At 38.3% G+C, this 24,948-nt stretch overlaps 2 protein-coding genes across 5 annotated transcripts in view; both read right to left on the bottom strand.

Annotated features, from left to right (window-relative positions):
* The window catches only part of LOC131238716 (transcription factor GTE1-like), an 81,590-nt gene that overhangs the window by 14,968 nt on the left and 41,674 nt on the right, over positions 1-24,948 (bottom strand). The gene's annotated exons all lie outside the window — the stretch shown is intronic.
* The window catches only part of LOC131238747 (transcription factor GTE6-like), a 55,014-nt gene continuing 41,713 nt past the window's right edge, over positions 11,648-24,948 (bottom strand). For 2 of the 4 annotated variants that reach the window (XM_058236364.1, XM_058236358.1), the window contains exons 2-9: positions 21,882-22,071; positions 19,299-19,511; positions 17,576-17,653; positions 14,715-14,939; positions 14,011-14,109; positions 13,269-13,327; positions 12,381-12,531; positions 11,648-11,851 (exon numbers count right to left, since the gene is read on the bottom strand). In XM_058236364.1, the coding sequence (XP_058092347.1) occupies positions 11,696-11,851; positions 12,381-12,531; positions 13,269-13,327; positions 14,011-14,109; positions 14,715-14,939; positions 17,576-17,653; positions 19,299-19,511; positions 21,882-22,031 (1,131 nt within the window). In that variant the 5' untranslated portion in view covers positions 22,032-22,071 and the 3' untranslated portion in view covers positions 11,648-11,695. The remainder of the gene's footprint in view (positions 11,852-12,380; positions 12,532-13,268; positions 13,328-14,010; positions 14,110-14,714; positions 14,940-17,575; positions 17,654-19,298; positions 19,512-21,881; positions 22,072-24,948) is intronic. The other 2 variants (XM_058236374.1, XM_058236371.1) reach the window with 2 other exon arrangements.

Here is a 24,948-nt window from a genome sequence, read left to right as displayed (position 1 = left end):
CGTTAGCTAATAGCTAGATCATTACTAGTTGGTGCATTATATGCCTTACCATGTTGCATGTGTTTTATCTATGTTATTCATCAATTTTTTTCATATCATTTTAAAGCTTGATCCCAAAATGATCTCAATCTTAAGTGTTCATGATTAAAAACTTCATAGTACCCACTATAATGTTTATTTGATGTCCTACCTCATTAGCTCATAAAGACTTGGATGAAGGGACAAATAAATATTAATTTGATTTTAAACTTGTGGCTCCCAAGAAGTGTTTAAGTTACATATAAGTGAGCCCACTTTTACATATTTTTTAATATGCGGGCCTGCTTTTAAAACCCACCTAATAATTATTTTAGCTTAAAAATCGGTCCAACTATTCATCTAAATGGGTTCAATAAAATTATGTACTTTTATTCAAGCTTTTTTATTTGTCAATTTGATTTTTAAACAATTCCATACTCCAGACTCAAGTTGGTGTGAAGAGACAACATTGTAACTGTAAATAACTTACAGGTTATCTAAATATATAAATTAAGTTACCTGTAATTAAATTATAGCTTACACCTAAATAGAATTATCTGTAACTTTCTTTCATCTATAAGTAGGTTACCTGTAACTTACATATAACTTAAAAAACTTACAGGCACCCAAACGTAACTTAAGTGACTCATAGGTTAACGTTCTAATTTTTCAAAAAGAATGGAAGAGGGAGAAACACACATTTGTGCTCTGTTGAACTTTGACCGATCGAGGGTACGTCCTACCAGATCAAAAAGAGGTGTACATAGGTTAATTTGGAAAATGAAAATTTGGCGATTTCAAGAAAAGGAGAAGGGTTTCTTACAAGAAGAAGTTGAGATTTCTGACTCATTTCCCCAACTTCCTTCGAATCTGATATTCCTCACCAGAATGAGTCGAAATGACAAGGATCTGATCTTCTTCCAAATAAATCTAAAGCCTTTCGCTCGCATTAGAAAGCTAGATGGGGGCCACTAGGAAGCTAGGAAATCTATACTGTATGCTTTAAATTCTATGTAGCCCACCATGATTTATGTAATTTATCTACCAAGTCCATTCATTTTACCAGATAATTTTGGGGCTCTAGCACAAAAATGAAATGCATTCAAAGCTCAAGTGGACAATATGAATTAACCTACCGTAGAAAATTTCTTAAGAGCAACAAAAGTTTTAGATCAAGTTGATATTTGTGTTTTCCATTCATCCATGTCTACCTGATCTTATGAATAGGTTAAGCGACAAATAAAACTGTGGCCCTAGGAATGTTTCAATGGCGAAAATCAATATTCTCACCGTTTCCTATGGTATGGTCCACTTGAGCTTCGAATATGCACTCCACTCACTTGTGGGGAAACTCAAATATTCCTCTGGTATAGCATAAAACACATATGTATATAAGACACAATATGTTATAAGTGTAAAATTAATTTCATCTATTTGGTTCTATGATGCATGTTAATATTAGTCATAATGCTAAAAATCAATTAAATTTACGACCTAGATGGACTGTGCCACATTCAATAGTAGGGATGTGATCCTAACCATAGGCATGTGTTTGGGCTACCATGATATGCGTCTTTCATTAAACACATTAATCAAGTGCAAATCTTTAGAACGAAGAAAATACATAAAAAATAAAGCCTCATAAAAAGCTCGGGTAGGCCGTACCATGTGAACATACAACTTTTGGAATAAATTTTACAATTTTTCGATTGGTATGACGTATGAAAGCTTTTATTCGGACTTATGTTCTATAATAAAAATAATATTTTTCACCTAATAATTAGTTTAGCTTAAGAATCAATCCAACTAGTCATTTAAATTGGCTCAATAAAATTACGTACTTTTATTCAGACTTTTCTATACAACAATTTGATTTTTGAACATTTAAATACTCCAAACTTAGGTTGGTGTGAATATAAAACATCTTACCTGTAACTAACTTACAGGTTATCCAAACACAGAAATGAAGTTATCTATAAATAAGTTATAGCTTACACCCATACGGGATTACCCGTAACTTTCTTTCACATGTAAGTAGGTTACCTATAATTTACTTACAAAAAACTTACAAGCATCCAAACACAGCCTAATTTTGAGTTGGGAGTGAAAATGAACGTCACTACATTCTGAGGGCTACTTTTGATTAAACTAACAGGTATAATACAATTCTTACATCCAAATGCAACCAAAGTTATGAATCACTCTATACATAAGCAGAATAATCCATTTATCTCCAGAAATATACAGAAATTGAATAAATACCATGCAATTACTGTAACAACCCTAAATTTTGGTACATTATAAAAAAAACTAAATTAAATATTTAAAGATTGTTACAGTTGGTGTTTGGGAGAGGAAAGTCACAGGTAACTTTCTCTCAACTTGTGACTGTCTTACAGGAGAAAGAGGTAAAAATGATACATGCACTTGAGTTGTTTTTCAAGTTACCTGTATCTTTGATACGTTACCTAACGGTTGGAATTTTTGAAATCAAAATCATGTGATGTGAAGAATCGCAACTTATATTGAAGAGGCCTACTTACAAAATTTATGGGAAGAATCGCAGCTTGTAACTTGTATATGTGTATTAAAGTCGGTTGGTCGCTCTTTTTCTATATAAACACTTTATCCCCCTCCAAAGTTCTATTTCCCTCTCTCTCAGTCTCCGTTTCCCTCTCTCAGTCTCTTTCTCCCTCTCTATCAGTTTCTGTTTCCCTCTTTCAATCTCCTTCTCCCTCTCCCAGTCTCATTCTCCCTCTCCCGTTGAGCTCCAGCAAGGTTAGAAAACCCTCTCCTTCTTCTTCTTTTTCCCCTTTCCTTTTGCATCAGGTTGTACAGAGGCAGTTTGGCTAGGATGTGTGGGTAATGGTTGGTGGTCCGTGGGGCCCACCATCTTGTATTTGTTTTATCCATGTCATTCATTCATTCTTTTAGATCGTTTTAGGTCTTGATTCCAAAATTGAGGCATATCTAAATTTCCAGTGGACCACACCACAGAAAACGGTAATAATTGAAAGTCCACCATTAAAAAACTCTCAGGGCCCACTGTAATGTTTATTTGACATTCAACCTGTTGATTAGGTCATAAAGACCTAGATGAAGAGAAAAAAACAAAATTCAGTTTGATCCAAAACATTGGTGGCCCACCAGAAGTTTTTAATGGCGGGCGTTCAATCAACAATGTTTTTTGTGAAGTGTTCCACTTGAGATTTGGATGTACCTCATTTTTGGGCTTATGACTTAAAATGATTTGAAATAACGAATAGATGGTGTGGATGAAACAAATACATTATAGTGGGGCCCACATAACATGTCAGCAGCCAAACCATAGTAGTTTGCTAAAATTGGTTACTAATGATGGTGCTATGTGGGCCATACCATGATTTATGTGTTACCTTGAAGTTTTTTTTCCCTACATTACAATCATTTTGAAAACACAGGCCCACTTTTATGGCTCACCTGTTGATTAATTTAGCCTAAAAATCAATCAAACTATTCATTTATATGGGCTTAATAAAATGTAATAATTTTAACCAAAATTTTTTATATGTCAATCTGATTTTTCAACGATTTTATATTTCAATATCGAGTTATGGTGAATATACAACTTATTACTTATAATAAGGTTATAGGTTATCCAAATATAAAAACAAAATTACATGTGTAAGTTATAACTTACATCCAAACAGATTACCAATAGCTTATGTAAACTTTCTTACCACTTAAAAAAGTTACAGGCATCCAAACAGGCCCTAAAACCCAAGATATTCTAAATTAGGTCAAATGTGTAAGAGAAGAAAATCAAGAGAACTCGAATCAGAATTTCTGCCCAAATAAAAAATAAATAAAATCAAAGAGAGGCAGATTTGAGAGAGAGAGAGAGAGAGAGAGAGAGAGAGAGAGAGAATTTTGCCCAATGTTTTAAAACCTGGACGGGACTAGTAACCAAAACCGGCTAGTTCACCTGAACTTGGGCGGGAAATCAACCCACCCAAGTTTGACAAGTTTTTCGGTCCAAAAGGAGAGTCGCCTTTGAGCTACACACCGAGGCTTCTGCCTGAAAATATAGCCTGAGGTTTTGGATTCGAACAAAGCCCAATTCTCCGCACTAGTTGCGGTAAGAGCGTGCAACATCCCAGCTCTATTGGGTCCACTTCGGTACATGTCCAATGGACACGGATTGCCTACTAACGTTGTCAGTAGCCAGTAGCTATTGGACGGTGCTAACCGACCATGATGTATGAATTTTACTTTATCTATCTGCTTTTCCAAGTTATTTCAAGGCATGAGACAAAAAAAATGAGGTAGGTCAAAATCTCATGTGGGCCTCCTTACAAGAAAAAGTGGTGATTGAGTGGCCACCATTGACAACTATTTAGGTCCACAAAGGTTTTGAAACAAAAGTTTTATATGATATTTGTGCTTTTTCATCATCTAGACCTGTGACCTAATCAACAAATTGAATAGTAAATAAAAATTACAGTGGGCCCTAGTAAGTTTTTAACTGTGGGTGTTCAAACATCACTATTTTCTTCTTGCGTGGTCTGGTCCACCTAAAAGAACATGTGGTGGGTGTTCAATCATGACTATTTTCTTGTTATGAACATGTATTAGGTTGGCCATTCAACCTATTCATAAGGTCACATGCACCTGAACAAAGGGAAAACACGGGCATTTGGTTGATCTAAAACTTTTATGGCCACTAAGAACTTTTAAACAATAAGGTTTAATTAGGGTTGTTCATGAGTTGCGCTAGCTCGAAAAGCTCGCTCGACTCGGCTCGAGTTAGCTCAGATTGACTCGGCTTGAATGGCTGATTCAGGCCGAGTCAAGCTAATTATTTGAAGCTCGAGTTGAGTTCAAGTCGAGTTTGACCACGGGGCATTTTAACTCGACTCGACTCGAACTCGACTCGACTCGAAGCCTAAACTCGAGCTTGACTCAGCTTGATTAATAAATATATTAAATATTATATTACTATAAATTTTAAGTTTTAACTTTTTTTTTTTTAAAAAAAAAACAAACCCTAGAGTCTCTACCCGACCGTACGCACCCCCTTTCCCTTTCTTCTCTTTCTCTACCTGCTGCCAGCCGCACGCCCGCTCGGACCACTACCACTAGGCACCAGTTTTCATTTCAGCTCCATAATAGTATGATTTCAATCTCTTGAGATCTACTTCTTGGGCGAGAAATCCAATAAATCCAAGATAGGTTCTTCTGTTTTGTTTCTTTTTTAGTACTTCAATTTCTACTGGTGGAAGAAGATCAGGAACAGATCGGTTCTTACAAGTTTCCTCATCTGGTTCGAAGCTTTGTTTGGTTTTTTTATTGGTTTTTGCTTTTATTCTCTTAAGATTTTTGAATTTTTCATCAATGGAGGATGATCAAAAATAGAATCCATTACTCTCTCACCCAACAAGCTCGAGCTCGACTCGATAGCTTTGGTAAACAAGTCAAGCTTCAATGTTGAGCTTGAGGCCGAGCTCAAGCTAGAGGTCGAACTCGAGTACAGCATGGACAAGCCGAGCCGAGCTTGGCCCACCACGACTCGACTCCGCTCGATGCCCACCTCTAGGTTTAATCCCTACCGTGTGGTCCACTTGAGCCTTATATCTGTCTATTTTTATGTTATACCCTAAAATGATATATATTATAAAATAGATGGACTTTTTATGTTATACTCTAAAATGATATATATTATACAATAGATGAACAGTGTAAAACCCATACATCACCGTGGCCCCTCAAGGAACTGCCGTGTGGGTAATAACCAAGCTGCGTCACTTCCCATGGGAAGCCGATTGCCCGCACCTAATTTATTTGATACGCATTGTCCATCCATTTTCCAGATCATTTTAAGGCATGAGCCTAAAAACGAGGCAGATTCAAATTCTAAATGGATCACACAGTGGAGATTGAATCCGCACCATTAAAAACTTCACCACGGAAGTTTTAATCAAAGCCCTTTAAAAAAAATTCTTGAGAGCCATGGAAAGTTTTATCAAGCTGATATCTATGATAACCTTATGATCGAAAATAAACATCAGAGCCTACGAAGGTTTTAACGGTGGGCGTCATCGTGACCACTGCTTCCTGCGGTGTGGTTTTCTTGAGCCTTGGATCAGCCTCATTTTTGGCGTGGTTAAAACCCACAGTGCCCCCAAAGAACCCCAGCTGGCCTGGCCGGCGCGGCGTCCGTCCATCCCCCGTCCATCGAGGTGGATGGATTCCTGACGGTGGGGGCTTACCTTGACGTATGAAATTTAGATCGTTGACGTCCATCCGTTTTGAAAGATCATTTAAGGCATGATACCATAAATGAAGCGGATATAAATATCAGGTGGGCCACACCACAAAAAACTGTGGTGATTGAATATTCACTATTAAAAAGTTGTCGGGGTCATTGGAATATTTATTTCCCATCCAACCTGTTGATAAGGTCACAAAGACATGGATGAAGGGACCACACAAATTTCATCTTGATCCAAAAATTTTGTGGTCCACAAGAAGTTTTTAAATGTCAACCACCACCGTCTCCTGTGGAGTGGTCCACTTGAGATTTAGATCTTCTTCATTTTTTGGATCATTTTCTAAAATTATCTTTAAAAAATGATGGACGTTGTCGATTTAAAACAAATGCATCATGGTGATCCCCACAGGCAAGGGATCCACCGAAACTGTGCTGGCCGGGGCATGATGCGATCCGTTTACCTAGCAGTGACGCGGGCTGGATCTGCATCATATATCCGCATCCCGTAAAATGTCACTTCTTCCACCGGCTTAGAAATCTATAAATTACTCTGTCCTTTGTCAATAATCATATATTAATCACCTTACCTTCTTCGTACTTTCTCGGTGGTCCACCAAAATGTACGTATGACATCGAACGTTAGAACGCGCAACCATGAATCTAAGACGTCCCAATAATCAGATCAATCCAACCATTATGTGGACCACCCCTTGAATTTCACTGTTTTTGGGTTGTAATCCATTGCTGTTTTTGGCCCACTTGATGATTATATAGGCCTAATTTTTTGAAAATCCCATCATCATGAGAAGGTTGGATCACCTACAAAATAACAAGGTGGGCCACACCATACAGAGAGAGAGAAAAAAATTAAAAAATTAAAAAAATCCAAAAACTCCAGTCCACGTATTGGATGGGCCTGATGTTTGAAGCGTACAATTTTCATCTTGGGGACCACACAGCCAATTGCTGTAGAATGCTTATTCTCCAAGCATTGTAGAGGACGTGGTCTCACATTTAGATTGTAATATATAAAAACTAGAGAGAGATGGGGACTTTGAGATCAAGCAAAACCATTGTCCATGGACCCTGTACTGAGAGCTGCAAGATCAGGCAACACCACTCCCTTCAACCAACTTGCATCCCAAACCTTTGCATGCATCCGTTATCTGGGGACATTTCGGTAAATAAATCCCTTAACCCGTAATCATGAAATTGAAATCAAATTCCTTACTTTCCTTTAGAGTACACTAACAAGACATTTGTGTTTAATGGGACCCTGATTTGTGGGTGCTCACAGTGATGTATGTGCCTTAAATCCACACCGTCCAACCATTTTGACAGCTCTTTTTTAGGGCATGATCCTAAAAAAATGAAGTTGTCCCAAATTTTAGGTGGATCACACTACATGTAATAGTCGCAATTGAATCTCCACCGTTGAAATGCTCATGGATTCCATCGGAATGTTTATTTGCTATCCAACCTGTTGATAAGGTCAAAAAGACCTAGATGAATAGACTACACAAATATCATCTTGATCCGTAGCTTTTATGGCTCATAAAAAGGTTTTAATGGTCAATTACAACTGTTTCATGTACTATGATCTGGTCATTTTTTGAATCATGCCCTAAAAATGAGCTTTCAATATGGATGGATGGTGTGGATGTAGTCACGTTCAACAGTGGGCCCCATAGTCAGCGTCCCACCCACCATGCCCTAGTTTTGGATGGAAAACTTTTTCACTTCCGATTGCAAGCTAAACAGTTGTAATTGCAAAAAGCGTTTTCTATACTTTTCCTTTGACAAAATACACAAGTGCAAAGGGTATGCCTCCAAGCACTAATGTCAGCTTCCATTTTACTTGTGTTATGGTTTTGCTTCCCTTGCATTCCCTTCCATCCGTTAGGGTAATGTGGAAGCACACAGAGATGAATCAAGCAAAATAATCCGAATTTTACATGAAAAACACTTCTGAAAAAAAAAAATTAAAATAATGGCACAAAGTGATAAGTAATGTACTCGAAAGCATAAATTACAATAGATAAAGATTACCGATTCAAACAAGCCTCGAATATACTCCGCAAGCCCAAGCTATGCCTTTGAAACCCTTAGGAATAAATTAGAAAGCTTAAAACACCTCTCTTATTATCCAAGTCCCAATTACATCTTATATATATAACATCACATAGTATCACAATTCATGTTTCAAAAAATAAAATAAAATAAATTAGTATCACAATTGGAATAAGAAACAAATCCCACACTTATGTGATTATGTGCGCGCTCAATGGCACCTTCAATGGCATCGACGATCTTTCAATGGCATCAAATAAATTTAATGGCATCGAGTAAAACACCAAAACGTTCCGAATACAAAACATGATTTTTTCAGAATTTTTCAATGGCATTGACCACTGCTCAATGGCATCTGAGTGGTCTATCAATGGCATGACAGACCCTATTGCTTACAGATCTAAGACATTAACAACACAATCCAATTATTATAATTTTAATTCTTTTTCTTCTACCTCTAGCATGTTAGATATCATGAAGAAGTAAATAGAAGTGAAGCCAGAACTCATCAAACAAGAAGACATATACAGGGCAACTGCTCTTCACTATGCCGCATCCCAAGGTAATCTAAAGATGGTTCGAGGGTTTCTACAAGCAGATGCATCCGTTGCTTACATAGTAGACAAAGGCGGCAGATCGCCAATCCACATGGCAGCTAGTAATGGACATGACAGTGTAATCCAAGAACTTGTCTTTCATCACCCGGATTCTAGTGAGATTCTTGATGCTAACGGTAGGAATGCACTTCATCTTGCCATCGAAAGGGAAAAACCAAATATTGTCAGGTACATTCTGAAATCGGACGAGCTTGAAGAACTTATAAACAAGCCAGATAACAACGGCAACACACCATTGCATTTGGCCATCATCAAGCGCAATCTTTCGATTGTGTATCTTCTCTTAAATGATGAAAGAGTAGATGTTAGGGCAATGAACAATGACAGTCTAACGGCCCTTGATGTTGCTGAGTCAGGTACTGAGTTATGCACGAAGCTTTGAAGGGTACTGCTTCTTCCTGCTTAAAAATACATAGGAAATTGTTATAGTCAACCTGGCAATTAGATTGGCCTGATTATTAAAATAGGTGGACAACAGATGCACCTTTTGGACAGGTTAGATGTCATGCACACCATTTGGATCTCACTACAATCCAGTATCACTGCTATTTATAGTGGTACCAATACTGATGACCCAATTGTATATATACACACAGAAAATGCTTATTTCCCAACATCCCCTACGATTGTAAATGACAGGCAAAATGGACATTTGGAATTTTTTTTCCCCTCCTTTTAAAAGGTAGGAGCACACCACACCACTTGTAATTTTATTAATGTAGGAAAAACCACATACAAACCTCTGGAAGAAATCAAACAGGTCCACCACACCACAACATACCGTGTGTATCAACCATTGTGTTCTAATATGTTTTTATCTTTTTTAGCTACAAAGACTTTACCTACCATCTGAAACATAGCTTTTTTATCAGGTTTCATATTGCAGCTAAAAGTTATAATATGTTTACAGTCTATAAAACCTTTATAGGCAAATGTAGGTATCTAAATAGCCCTTGCAATCTGATTACCTATAATCCATTTACAACTTAAGATTTTACAGGCATCCAAACAAACCACCTTAAGGTTACAAGAACTCCCTGTTACAGGAAACTCTACCTATCAACTGCCAAGGAAAGCAGAGGGCGGCGTGGTCACCAAACTATAGTAGAATTAGGTGGGACAACGAAGAGTGAAAGATAGCTCGTTTCAACAAGGAGATCTTGGTATGGTTCCCTAGTGGGGGTGGCTAACAGTGAAGTGGGTGTACTAACAGGCTAACGAAAAAACAAAAAAAAGGTGGGACAGCTAAATCAGTAGTTTTTTTTTTGGAAGGATAATGAAATCGATAGGGGGGTGCAGACGAGAATGACATGTGATAACGAAATCAAGGACATGGTGGTCCACATATTTCTTGGAAAATGCAGTTATTCAAGCAAAGGGGCAAAAGGTAGTTTTCTGTGGAAGCTGATTTCGTAGTGACTTTAGGGCGGTGGGATTTGAAGGAAGTAGGTGGGATGGGATTCATCTGGTCCCGTGCCAATTCCACTCCATGTCTAGGAAGAATGATAAAGCGTGGAATTACATTAAATGGAATTGCATTGGTCCGTGCCAATTTCACTCAATGTACTGCAAGTTGTGTAGGTTCCACCATGATGTGTGGGCTATATCCACACCATCCGTCCATTTATCGAGATTATTTTAGAGCATGGGCCAAAAAATCAAGTAAATCTAAAGTTCAAGTGGACCCCACCATAGAAAGCAATGGGGATTGAATACTTACCGTTGAAAACTTCTTTGGGGCCACATAAGTTTCGCCACATAAGTTTCGGATCTACCTCATTTTTAAGCCCATGTCATAAAATGAGGTTACAAAACAAATGAACAATTTAGATATAACACATGTATGTTATTCCCGGTAATTTTAAATGATGGTGAGTATATCCATTTAATGTACCACCATATTATCAACAAAGCATGGCATTAGTCTTATCCCATGGCAACAGGGGACAATCCCTGCCATGGGTAATAATGAGTAAACCGTGTGGTCCACCATGATTTATGTATTTTATCCGCTCCGTCCATCCATTTTACTAGATAATTTTAGGGCTTGAGCCCAAAAATGAAACATATATAACGTTCAAATGGACCATGCCACAGGAAACAATTGAATTGAACGTCTACCGTCGAAAATTTCTTAGGGGCCATAGAAGTTTTGGATCAAGCTTATATTTGTGTTTTCCCTTCATCCATGTTTGTATGATTTTATGAACAGGTTAGAAGACAAATAAACATCACTGTGGGGCCTAGAAAGGTTTCAACGGTGGAAATAATTATCTCCGCTGTTTCCTGTGGTACAGTCCACTTGATCTTTCGATATGCTTCAATTTTGGGCTCAACCCCTTAAATTAGATGGAAAAACTAATGGCCGGTGTGGATAGATCACATACATTCAAGGTGGGCCCAACTGAGTTTACTCAGTACAATAAGAGCCTACTAGCAACTCAGTACGCAATCCGTTTCGCTTTATCTGATTGTGCCATGTTCATCTGTAGGGACGGAAACAGAGGATATTGGCATCCTCTTGGATTTGATTTTCTATTCTTTGAGAGTAGCAGCTACCAATTAAACATCCAAACACAACCCATGGTCAAAAAGGACAAATTTGAAACCTTTTTTTTTTTTTCCTGCTTTCCACTACGGACGACTAGAATCATATACACAATTTATTTTTATTTTTAAAAGAAGAAAAAAGAAAAAGAAAAAGAAAGAAAACAAACAGGTTGACATGCAGGTGAATATATCAAGTCGAGAGCTTTTTACTCCGTTTCTTTGCACTCTTGGCAATCGCATCACATATTTCCCTCTTGCGCTTGTTGTCTTGGTTCTTGCTTGCAGAACTCTTTGCTTCCAATGCACCCTTCACAAAGAACTTGAGCCTCCACAATGTTGATTCACTCTGCATCATGAGAAAAAACATGTGACCTGAGTTTTTGCAACACTTGAGAGTTAATGGCAGGCGCATCAAATTGTTATGGCAATTCCCAATTTGAAGACAAAGGCCACCCGCTTCCTTTAAAAATAGCTTTGGGGGTGAGGTTTTTGGGGCGTGTTTGGAAGGATCCCCAGATCGATATTTGGTTATATATGTTGTTGGAGTACGGCCACTTTTATTTATTTATTGAATAATATATACTGATGGAGCAACTTCATTTTAACTAATGAGCATTTGGGATGGCAAGGAAGCAAAACCCAACTGGAAGGCTTATTAGCTTTCCACCTGGTAACAACCATTCTGTTCGTTTCAGTGAGACATCAATCTGCCAATAAACTTTCCATCCACCCATGATTCCAAAGGTGCTTTAATACCGAGTCTCGAGTCCGGATGCTTGACAGGTGACCCGAACTCAGAAATCAAGAAGACATCTGAGTTCATTCGGACTTTCTGAAGAAAGAGTTTGACAATGTACACATGACAGAGTGATGACCTGAGCATCCATGTCGATGTCCACCTCTTCTGCTGTAGCCTGGAAACTTGGATTCTTTTGAGCAATGATTTCCAGTGCTTTGTTGAGATCTTCAGGAGATAATCGGCTGAGGCCTGATCCAAGCTTTCTCTTCTCTTCTCTAGTCATTTTCCTAGAAAAATCTTCCAACAGTTAATGCTCATAATTACAAATGGTGAGGTTTCTACCCAAAACTATCAACAGAATCATAGTAGTGACCATTCCTAGCACGCTTGATAATATCAAAAAGGAAAAACAAAGCAGAAGAAGCAGGGCAAAATCAGGAAATATCTACGCATCCCAGAGGATTATATAATCCTTTAGTTAAACAAGTGCAGTATCCTTTCTTTCTTTTTTGCTTTTTTGTGTAATTCTTTAGGCTTCAGCTTCTTTTCAATAACTTTTATAATTGTTCAAATAAAAAGAAAAAAGATAAAAAAGCACGTGCAGTATCTTCAGGTTTCAATTGCACACATGTGGGGGCCCATGTTACAGTGATCTAGGCCATGGGATCATAGGGCCTCAATGTGGATGGAGCTTCCCCAAAACTATCCTCAATAGGATAATCCTAACCATCCAGTTCCTCTCCTGTAAATAGAGGGCTAAGAAGAAAAATAAAGCAACAGTCATTCAACTAAACAAAAGGTCCATGATTGGTGGCTAAGATCTTTCATTCTAGGAGAACTACATTCTAGGAGAACTGTGGGACAAGGTACATCCATGGTGGGCCACATCAGGCCAATGATCTGGGCCACTGAATAATAGGCCTAACTGGTACAAACTGAAAACTTGAGCACATTGTGTTATCAGCAGGTGGAAGACGGCATCGTTCATCAACATTCCGTACTAGTACGTGTATATAGAACAAACCTGCACTTCTGGACCACCATTTCTCTGAGTTCCTCCAAATGCAAATCAAGCTCATAAAGCTGAAAAGAGACCATAATAAGTTTGTGAAGGCATATCCACTTCATATTTCCACAATCATGGTTAATTTCTTTTGTTACTACAGAATGTGACAATGGTAAGAACAAATTTATTATACTCGAGGATATGCAAAGTTATTAAAAACGAAGATATACTTCATTTCATGTTGAAACGTATTCAAGGGTGTATATAAACTACAACTTGTAGGAAACTTTCTAGAATCATCTTCCAAGCTGATCTTATATCCCCATTTTGGAGAAGTGTGCATTTACCAAACCAAGTTAAATGGAGGTAATTCATCCACTACATACGCGGCATGCATGTCCTCTGACCAAAACCCATTCAAATCACAGGTGGTCCTGTGAGTAAAGCGTATCCTGAAAATCAAACTGATTGGGCAATCATAGTCAGGTCTGTTGCATTTGGCCTTGTTGTTGACCATTCATTTGCTGGCCGCAATTGGACAATCAAGATTGTACAGCCATTGTGATTTTCAGGCAATGCTTCACCCACAAGCCACAACCCACCAAAATTTCGACTTCCTGGATTGACGTGCATGCATGCTATGCATATGGACACATCATCACCACTTAAAATGGCATGGACAATGCACACCAATGCCTTGTCCGAGTTCTTGTACCCTTTGATTGGTACGCAGCTTTGGAAAAAAAAAAAAGAAGTGTACCTCATTGCTGATATCCCTTGCCATTTTTGCATTAGCAGCCTCTTGAGCAATCTGCATATCAAAATTTGCCTCCGCTTCCTCTTCTTTTCGCCTTGTTTCCTGCAAGAACGGAAATGAACACCGCACAGTAAACTTCTTGCATGTGGAAAATAAAGTTTTCATCTCCCTACATTTGCCCAGGTACAGACGGCATGGGTATACATGCGAGCAAGATATTTACAATTAAAATTGAAGTATTAGGCACGAGTACTGCACCTAATTCCAAGCGTTTGACTGTAGGTATCTCCTAATAGAGGAAAATATTTTTTGTCGCCCCTATGCAGATGCCAAGAGTGAACCACACAAACAATGCATGTGTGCAAGATCCAGGTTGTTCACTAGGTAGACCCCACTGGCAATGTGTCCTAATACCCCAAAATCAGGCCAGTCAACTCTTCTGCAGGGCCAAAATTGTCCAAAAAAGTGCATGCTGAAAGAGGATAACCCATGATCCACATTCAAACTGATGAGTGGAGGCCTTTTTTGGGCTATGTCAAATTCACGGTGGGTACTTCCCGATGAAAGGCCCGAATCAAGCACATGTGTGCATCCATGTTGGGATATGTAGGTTGCTAGTCCTCCACATAGGCTGATAGTGCTTGCAAGCAGCATTCCTAATAAAGCTTAAGCGAACCCACCACTGATAATGAGATTACGAGTTTTACCTCTTCAATAACTTTAGGCAACAGTCGCAGCCACTTCTCTTTGAATTTATCCAACAATGTGTTGGCCATTACATGAACATCACTTCCGTCGTCATTGTATGTCATCGCATTCTTAAAAACCAGTCTCACATCAGCACATATTTCCCGCACATTCTTATATCCAGTCCCATCCTTAGCTTCCATCTGGTTCCGAATTGTACTAAAATCCATGGGCTTTTGAATAACCTAAAGCACATCACGGTTTAGAACATACAATGAAAATGCAGCTTTGGGGTAATACCCACTGCAAACAAATCAATGGACCACTCTGAAGCGACATTACAAGAAGAGAAAATGGTGAATAAAAATAAAATTGTCACATATCTTCCATGAAAAGGAAAAATTCATGGAAAGAAAAATAAAATTCATGAAGAGAAGACGGTGAAGAAAAATTCATGAAGAGAAAATAGTGAAGAAAAAAAAAAATGTCACATATGATCCATGAAAAGAAAAATAAAATTCTGGGCTCCATTGAAGGGCTCTTCTTGGCCTGGCATGATGATGGCCTGGAGGAGAGGAAAATCCAGGCGGCAGATGGCTCTTCTAATTCCTATTGTCAATAATTTGCGGAAAAGGGGTTTTATTATTGTGAATGCTTGATACTTATGTTGGAGAGATGAAGAATCAGTGGATCACTTATTTATACACTGCCAATTTTCAAGGGAGTTGTGGATCAGTGTGCTAGGTCACTTTGGAGTCAGTTGGGCAATGGCAGAATCAATTGCCAACTTTTTTGTCCAATGGCATGATGGTGGTTTGGTAGCAGGTACTAGGAGGTGGAGACTATTTCTCTTGGTTGGTCTATGGGCTCCGTGGGCTGAAAGAAACAATATGCATTTCTGAAATTTGAGTGGCATTGCAAGGGGTGTTTTCCTCAAAGCGCTTGCTAATGTTGTTGAGTGGGATGGGGTGATGTCTTTGTAATATCTGTATTGAATCTGCTTGCTTTTAGTTGTTACTTTTTTCTCTGTATTTTTTGGCACTTTTAATAAAGTTGTCATCCTTCCAAAAAAAAAAAAAAAACCAAGAAGAAGACGAATAAGAAAAGAAAAGACCCTGAATAATTATGCATAAGGGCAAATTAAGTGCCCTGATGTGTCCATTTGATCCAGACTGTTGATTTGATGTGCCCCCACATAGATGGAGAATGACATATGAGACTTCCAGATTAAATGATTCTATCCATCTGCTCTGTGATTGTTCTTTTGGATTCTCTACTGTGTCTTGCCTTGACTGTTTATTTCTGGGCCACTGATCCAAGGGTTGGAATTGTCTAATCTGGCAGGGTGTTCAAAAATGGTAACGGTGGCCGTAACGGCCACCACCGTTACCGTTATGATATGGGCTGTGATGGCCGTTACGGCTGTTTTTTATTTTTTGAAAAAACTGTTACATGGCCGTTACGGATGGCCTGTTTTTCTATAACGGCCGTTTCGACTACGTAATGCGTAACGGTTATGACCGTTAGTCATTACGGCTGTTACGTAACCGATTTTGAATACCTTGAATCTGGGAGAGTTTTAGGTAAGCCATCCACTGCCAGTTCCTTGACATAAACAGTTGGGATCACCAAACCATGGGCCCTGCATGTACAGGGTACAAACTGGTGCATTGGAGCATTATTCATATTTCCAAGGAATAAAACCCTAAAATTCCTCCCATTAAAAGCCAAAGTGACAGTTTTTTCAAAATGTCTGAATTGAAGTTGCTTCATAATTGAGCTGTAGGTGAACTCCAAAATACATAAGACAATAGAAATTTTATTAAGATAATTAGTGGTAACTAAACTAAAAACATGGTTTAGAAACATGGCCATGTTAAAGCTGTAATGAGTCTCAAATAATTTAATCAGGAACTGAAAGTCTATGATCAGCATGCATATTCTGCTTTTGGATTGCTTATGAATACAAAATCCCTAACAAGAAGGGAAATCAAAAATATCAATTGTACACCAAGGAAAACCAGCCTCATTCTTGATAGATCCTTTCTTTTATTTTGTAGAATCTCGGCTTTCACAAAATGACCTTCCTTATCAAAGTCAAAAGAGTGCTTTAACGGCTTTTGAATTTATGTTGAAATTCACACTAATAAGGGTACATTCAAATTTTGAATGGCTTGGAGGCCAGCTAATATAAAGTGAACTTTCCCGCTGAATTCAGAAGTGGCATAAATTCTAAAAATAAATAAATAAAGGAAAAACAGAATGACATGTTGAAGAACTTGGGAAGAGGCTAAGCGACAAGGCTAATATCAACCATCATACTATGTAATAAAGGCACCCCATTTCTTTCTTTTCTTTTTTCTTTTCTTTTTTTTCCTTTTTTTTTGCCTTTTTGTTTTTGAATGTATAAAATTTCCTTAAAAGTTGTCATGTTCAATACCTGTCTCAAGCATGCACACGCGCACGTGTGTTTGTGTCTGACGCAAATAAACAATTCTATTAGGAAACAACCTAATTTACATTTTCATTTTGTATTTTTCAGGAGTACTTGTATACTCCTACAAAATTCCTAGCGTATCTCTAGTTATATAGCTACAGTTTTCTATATGTTAAGTATGTATGAAGAAAACTTCTATCATCATACATTTTTATTTCTCATTATCTATTTGTCAGCACATGTTGGGTTTTCCAGGGTCCTCATGTCCAACACATCAGGTCCATGACTGAAACTAACACTCATGTAGATGTTCAAGTTACATAGGCACCATAGCATGTTCAAAGTGACATACGACATGCCTGGATGTTACAATTAGGAATGTAAAGGAACATTTCTTAGAAAATGAAGCATGCATAGAAGGCTGTAAGTAACAAGAAGCATTACCTTGTAGTAGTCATGTAAACCAAGGCCCTCAACATCTACAGGCTGCATGAAGGGCCCAGCCCACTTGTGTTGTGTGATCTGGAAAATAAAGGGCATGCTTCATAAGGGAAATCAACCTCTAATACTTTTTGTTAATTAACAAATCAGCCTCTTAAGTTGGGAGCATCAAAGTAATCCCTGACCTTCATACATTGAAATGACAGGGTTGCATGGGAAATAGTTACAGTTTAAATGGACTGTAGTTTGACATAGCAAAAAACAAAGTGTAGCACATACAACAAGAAATGGCATGACCTTTTGAGTAATGAAAATTCCCAGTAAAAAGAAAAAGGTCCAAGTAAAACCTAACTTTTCTTGGCACTTCATTCTTAATATACATCCATGTAAAATATACATATGCATTCAAAAGACAGACTATTTGTCAAATATTCATATGTATTCAAAGATTGACTATTACCAATAGGGATTTAGTTATTGATAAATGGGATTTGAAATGGGAAAGCAGACATCTAATGAGACTCCTTTATCACAAGATGGGATTAAAGAACCAACACGAGGATAACAGTCGTTATATAATCGGCATGAAAAGAAAGCAATCATCTCATGAAATATTACCTTCTATCGAAAATGGCATTAATGAGTCTCAGGGGGGGATTGACACACATGTGTGTGCATTCCTACCACATTTGCATCATTGTCAACCCTGCTGCCTAAGAGTCCATAATGGAAACCCCCTTCCATACTCATTTAGTAGAAAATCTTACGAAGCCACTTTGAGTTACATTAGTAGAAAGAAAAAGGCCAAAGGATTTATGTAGGTACCAATTAGGCTTCAACAATCTGGAAGAGCCAAAAAAAAAAAAAAAAGGAGACAGCAAAATCTAAATCTTGCAATAGAAACAAATTGGAAGATTGGAAAACCACCTTGGAAGTGTCAATTAACTACCAGTCTACCACTAGTAGGACCCTACAAGAGACAAATGACTTGTACATGTGAACAAATAATTCCTTAAAATCCACGAATACAAAAGAACTTGTTGACTTGTATCGCATTATCAAGGAAACGTGGAAATGTTAGCCGTGGGGTGTTGCTAGGCATTAGTGATTTGTATCAATACACCTCACTGAAATACAAATTTATCTTTAATAGGAACACAGCCTGAAACAAAAATGGAGAAGTTAAAAAACTAATCAATGTTTTCACTTGCAAGGTATGCTTTTGAGATGCATGCATCCTATAAGTTCTATGCAGTTCAGGAAGCATGTAGATGGGCTATAGGCCAAAAGTCGCAATGTCTAGACAACTCAGATCAACCATTAGTTGTGGGTTCTACATTTGTTGCAAATTCTGCCTGTTAAATGTGGACCCTTGCTCTGTTTTGATTTTTTGAGCCAACTGTCTGTTGTTCTGGGCATAGGCTGGATGGAAACCATGGTCAATCCCCTTGATTTTCAGCATATGGCCCATTCACAAGGTGTACCACAAAATCAATGGGCTTGATCACTGAACACTAGTGCCATGTGCTACTAAAGATGTCTCGGCATGTATCATGGGACTCCCCAACACATATGCAACACGATAAGCTCCTCTTTCATTTAAATTAGCTCAGGAAAAATGTCCTAGAAGGAAGCAAGCAAGAACGAAAGACATATATTTTAAGCTTTATAATATTGAAGTCAAACTAGACAAAGATTGTTGGCAGGGAAAAAAGTTCCAAGTTACCTGGCGCAATATTGTGGAAAATTGACGCATGAGCTCTTGCATTCTCTTTGTACTGGCAGCTTCTCTACGAGTTGGATCAAGATGCTTCTTACTGCTTGTGATCTGCTTCTCCTTTTCCCGATCTTTCACAATCAAGCTACCTTTAAAACTACCGAGCTGCTTTTTACTTGAGGATGAGTAAAACTGAGCAACCTCAGTCACTCTTTGCTCGAGCTGCAAATGTAATTAAACAATTTAATAGAGATAGTTGATTCATTGGATATTCCAAAAGAGAACTACTAAGAATGTTATATGAAGAGGATTCATAATCCTCTTTGCGTTCTATGTGCGAGAAGGACACATGAGTCTGATCCAGGAGGTTAGGTAGGTCCTAGGCATGTATGCCCTGGGCCAAAGATCAGTCAGTCTCGTTAAGAGAATCACTTATGTACATAAAAATCAACAGTTGGGATAACTTGATCAGTGGTCCACAGTCAGCAAACAATTGTGGCACATCTGATGAGAAGACCTTTCTATTTTGGGGCAGATATATTCATGGCAGGGCCACCTGATGAAAGTCCCAAATCTTCCATGCTTGTGCTGCAAAGAGAATTCTCAATCCTCTCCAGGCAGTCATCGTTGAAGTTGACTGTCCACAAATCCTAATAAAGTTAAAAGGACACCAGAATTTTTAATAAATGTCACACTATGGTCACAGATGATCCTGAAATGGCATCCATGAAGACATTTACCAGAGAGCAGTAAAATGCATACATCTATGAATGGTATATACATGCAGAATAGTAATTAGACACTGACAAACTAAAAACGAAAACAGAACTACTTATAAATTTTAAAACTATAATTCTAGCAATTGGCCGTTTGACAAGACAAGGGAGTACGTAAACACAAAGCTAGATTTATGGAGGGGTGCTTTAGAATCTAAAGGATTTAGAATTAGCCAGACTGCAACAGAGTATATGGAGTGCAATTTAACAAACAATAGGAGTGAAAACAAGGAACAGTTAAGATTGCTGACCAAGAAGTTTCCCAAAATGACCACTTTTGCTACCTCAGGTCAATAATTCTTGAGAGTGGAAAGATTGAGAAGGTTGTTTCCCATAGAATTCAAACTGGCTGGAAGAAATTTAGATGTGCCTTTAGAGTTTTATGAGATCATCATGTGCCGCTCAAACTGAAAGGAAATTTTATAGGATAGGTATAAGACCGGCCATGCTTTATGGGACAAAATGTTAGGTAGTTATAGAACAACATGTTCATAGGATGAGTATAGCTGAAATGAGGATATTGAGATGGACGAGTGGCAAGACAAGGAAGGATTGAATTCGATATGAATGCATTTGGGGAACCTAGAAGTAGCACCAGTTGGGTACGTAGACTTAGAAGGTTTGGTCATGTGCAACTGAGATCAAGAATCGTGGCGTTTAGGAGTGAGTGAGCTTTAAAAGGGCAATGGGAAGGCATGAAAGGACATGGTTGGAAGTAGTAAGAAAAGTCTTGATGACCTATGGTCTAACTGAAGGTCTGGCCCTTGATAGAGTGGAATGGCTGAACAAGATTCATGTAGCCGGCCCCAATTGATTGGCATAAGGGTTGGACGATGACGATGACGATGATGATGAATCCTAACAATTGGCCTCTGAGACCTACTGAATAAAATTTTATGCATAGAGAGAGAGGGACTGCACAATCCGAATCATTTCCTTGATTGCTTTTATCAAAATTTCTCTTTGATTAGTTGTATCAAGTGGATAAGAATTTCATTTTAATTTGGTTACTAAATACAGTAAAAATGTTCCAGGTATAAGAAAATCAACAAATCCTACAAAAAGGTTTACGAATGTGAATAGACTAAGCATATCTGCATAAGCTTAATTACCAGTAACAAATGGGGTTGATACAGATACTAGATGGCCCAACATTGTTTGTCAACTCAAAATTTGGAAGGTGGTAGGCAAGCTAGCGGAATCAGAGAGCAGTTGGATAGCATGCATGAACATATAAGATGTTGATTTATTGTTTCATTTCATCCATTATTGAGTTCATTATATTTAGGGGGTCCCAGCAGTTATCTCATACTATTGAAGTAGCTGATCAGATACCTATATCAGTAAGAAAAGAGAGCAACTTGTGAGATCTTTTAGAATGCTTTCTATCCAAGATTTTGAGGAGAACAGCAAAGTGATGCAGATAAATATCTTTATCATGTGAGACTATGAAAAACTGATGAGTTGAAGGTTTAACATGAGGAAGAATGAACTGCTAAGTCCCTTATGATATATGCTATAAAAGTGTCATGCTTAAAGCATTCATGGATATCCCTTGAGTTGTCTCATAATCATAGATGTAGCATTTCCATGAACCTTTACTGAAATTCTATTGCGTTGGAAGTCTATTGCAACCGATTTCTTTTCTAAATCGTTTCTCAAACAAATATATGCAATGAACAACATTGAATACCTCATAAAAAGCAAATTGTGTGAATGAGAAATTACAATGCAAAGGACTTCGCTAACTCAATATATGAAAAGGACAGAGAATTCAACAATGGAGTCACAGGAAATAAGAGCTTTCTAATCTAACCTCGTCAACCTTAGTGGTCACTTCATCAACCTGGTGCCTAATCATTCCCACTTCCACACCCCCGTCTTCTGCCCTCACAGATCCTGCATTTCCAGTTTCCAGTACATTCCCCTGCACCTGAGCATCCATATCTAAAGCTGGTGCATCCATCACTATTATCTCTTACAACCAATAGATAAAATGTAAGCCCCTGCAACAAGAAAAAGGATGCTTTTAAATTGAGAAACAACAAAAGAATACTCATTTGCCTACAATCTTTAACCAGGGCAATACAAAACTACTACTCTGGATAAAGAAACAAACCAAATGCACATGACTGGAAGACAACTACAAGTGCAATTACATCCTTATTTTCAATAAATTTGCCAACACTTCCCACTAGCAACACCTTATTTGACAGCAATTGATATCAAGGTATCCATCCTGATTGGTAAAAACACCCTTTCTTTTCTGCTCATGGCAGGACAATAACACAGGCTTGGACAATCGTATTATGTAGGGTGGAATTGGGTGCCTTAATTAGTTGGGGTAGGCATAAATAGTGGCTTCTTTTGTGAAAAATTTACTAGCATGTGCAAAGCCACGCATTTGTGTACAAGTACACAACATGACTCAAAGGTATATGTACCATGCAACTTGTGCATGAAAACATACAAAGATTGTAAGTGAACTTCCTAAAAGCTAGATATAATTTGCTCATCACCAAAACCCCAAAGGTATTCAGTTTGCATGTGTAAGCTGAAGAGCTCTAAATCAATGTTACCTTAAACATGAAACCACCCACTTTTTCCTTTCCGGATAGAAAATTCCAGATTGTTGGCCATTTGCGATCCAGGTTGCTATTTCTGGCGATCCAAAATTATGGATCTTTACTCCTATTTATTAAGTTAATGCAAATTCCAAAATTATGGATCTTTACTCCTACTATTTATTAAGTTAATGCAAATCTCTATTACAATGTAGAGACATATACATTTATTTATTTAGTTATAATATAACACTAAGTGTGTGAGGTCTATAATAGTAACATTCACCATTTCACATATAAACTGCAATATGAGTTCATATATAAAACTATACTGCATACACAGTGTATGCATTCGAATGAAGCACATAATCCTACCCCTAGCGTACCATGTATTGGAGGTAGTGCACTGCATACCTGTTCCCATACCATGTGCCAAGGCGACCTGCGATCTAGGTAACCATCATTTAAATAGAGAACACAAACACATTTCACCAGGAGCAGTTCTACCATAGTCTGGCAATGTAAGGTAGATCATATGTTCATGTAGATATCCACAGGCCTCTCAGCATAGAAGTATGTCAAGTTGTCAAGCCAAATCAGACCTCACTATGAATTAAGGAGAAAAAAAGTACACCATGATCATACTGTGTAATCCCGTTATGGGTACACGTATCAAGTAAGGATCAGGTAAAGAGGGTCCTCTAAATCAAAATTCTTAGATACATGTGCTGAAGTACTCGTTACAAGTCACAAGTAAAATCATGTTAAAAAGTTTCCCTAATAATGCCCCTAAAAAATTCGCCTAATAATGTTGTAATCTAGGTATTACCCGATCGGTGGTATTCAGGAGAATTCTAAATAAATAGTACATCTAGAGTTAGACAATAAGAGAGCCAGAGTTAAAAGTCATAAGGGAGGGAGATCCCTTATCCTTGACCTTATTGGTGCATATCTGATACAGGCACTCCAGTTTTTGAAGGATTCAAGTATCATAGATCCTAACCATCCGACCATTGGCCAAGGAATGGTAGCTGAAAAGAGGAAAGCATCTAAGGTCTCCAACAGGCAAATTTGAATGGTTATGATCATCTGATCAATGTATTTTTGGGCCATCCCCATCCCCTTCCCCATTAGGACCCTGGTTTGCATGATCTGGCTTGATGCACTATGCAGTGTACTGTTGAGAGGGGTGGCAATGGGTCACATCAGCCTGCAGGTCAACTTGTCCGGCCTAGTTTTGAGGTGGGTTTGTGCCAAGTTAATGGGTAGTGGGTCAGGCAATGGTTAGAAAACAGGGCCATTTAAGTATAGGGGTCCGGCCCAACTTGAACCCTTCCCAACCCATCCTGCCCATATATCCTCTTAAAGTTGGATCTGGCCCAAAACCCGAAACAAATTGACAGACGATGAGTATAGATACGTACATTGAAGCAATATGTATGCATGTTTGTATGTACCATTACTTGTGCAGGGTTAGGCATACCTTCAGCCCCATATTCCATCCTTAAATCTGACTGTTCTCGTGCTGGGTCAGTCGAGCCCGACCTGATTACAATTAAATGGTTTGGGTCAGGTTTGGGCCCAATGAACTTTAGGTGGTTCAGGTTGGGCCCCAGGGTAATGGGTTGTGGGTTGGATTCAGACCAGAATTCTTGGCCTATTTAGTAAACAGGTCATGCTTGGGATGACCCAAACACGATCTGAACCCAATTCATCCCCATCCTAACTGTCAATATGTGCTGAAAAAATACTACCTGAATAGATATGGAGTCACTTAATGTCACCGAAGTTTTACAAACAAAAGGATCAGCAACAGATAATCCACAACCATCTATTGAACCACCGCCATCTACGGAGCAAAACTATACGCTATAAATCAGCATATACAAGTGCATGCAGAATTATATGATCCTCGACCATGGTTAAGCATATCATAATTGTTTTTCAGTCTGTACAAGCAGGGCCCATGTTACACTTGATCCAGACCATTGGTCTGTTCAGCTAACAATGGACAAAGCCCCAAAAAATCCCCTAGACAGGACAAAACCATACTTTCGATTTGTAGACTAAAAATAGTCAATTAAGAAGATAAAATGCTGCAAAGGTCCACATTCAACTGAAAAAGGTCCCTCTGAAACCGGTGGTTACAATCTTCCAATATGGAATATGGAAGACTTTTGGGGCGTGGTCCATCCAAAGCACTGAACCACGGCCCCCCACTGAACATATTCCTCTTAGTGCATGGAACAAACACCTAAAGAACATTGTAATATTATTTCGATAAAATGGAAATACCGAAATTATCAGTACCTCCTCAGA

The sequence above is a fragment of the Magnolia sinica genome, chromosome 1, assembly GCF_029962835.1.
Source record: "Magnolia sinica isolate HGM2019 chromosome 1, MsV1, whole genome shotgun sequence".
Lineage (NCBI taxonomy): Eukaryota > Viridiplantae > Streptophyta > Magnoliopsida > Magnoliales > Magnoliaceae > Magnolia > Magnolia sinica.
The sequence above is the reverse complement of the archived record's forward strand: the minus strand, read 5'-3'. Positions and strand labels throughout refer to the sequence as shown.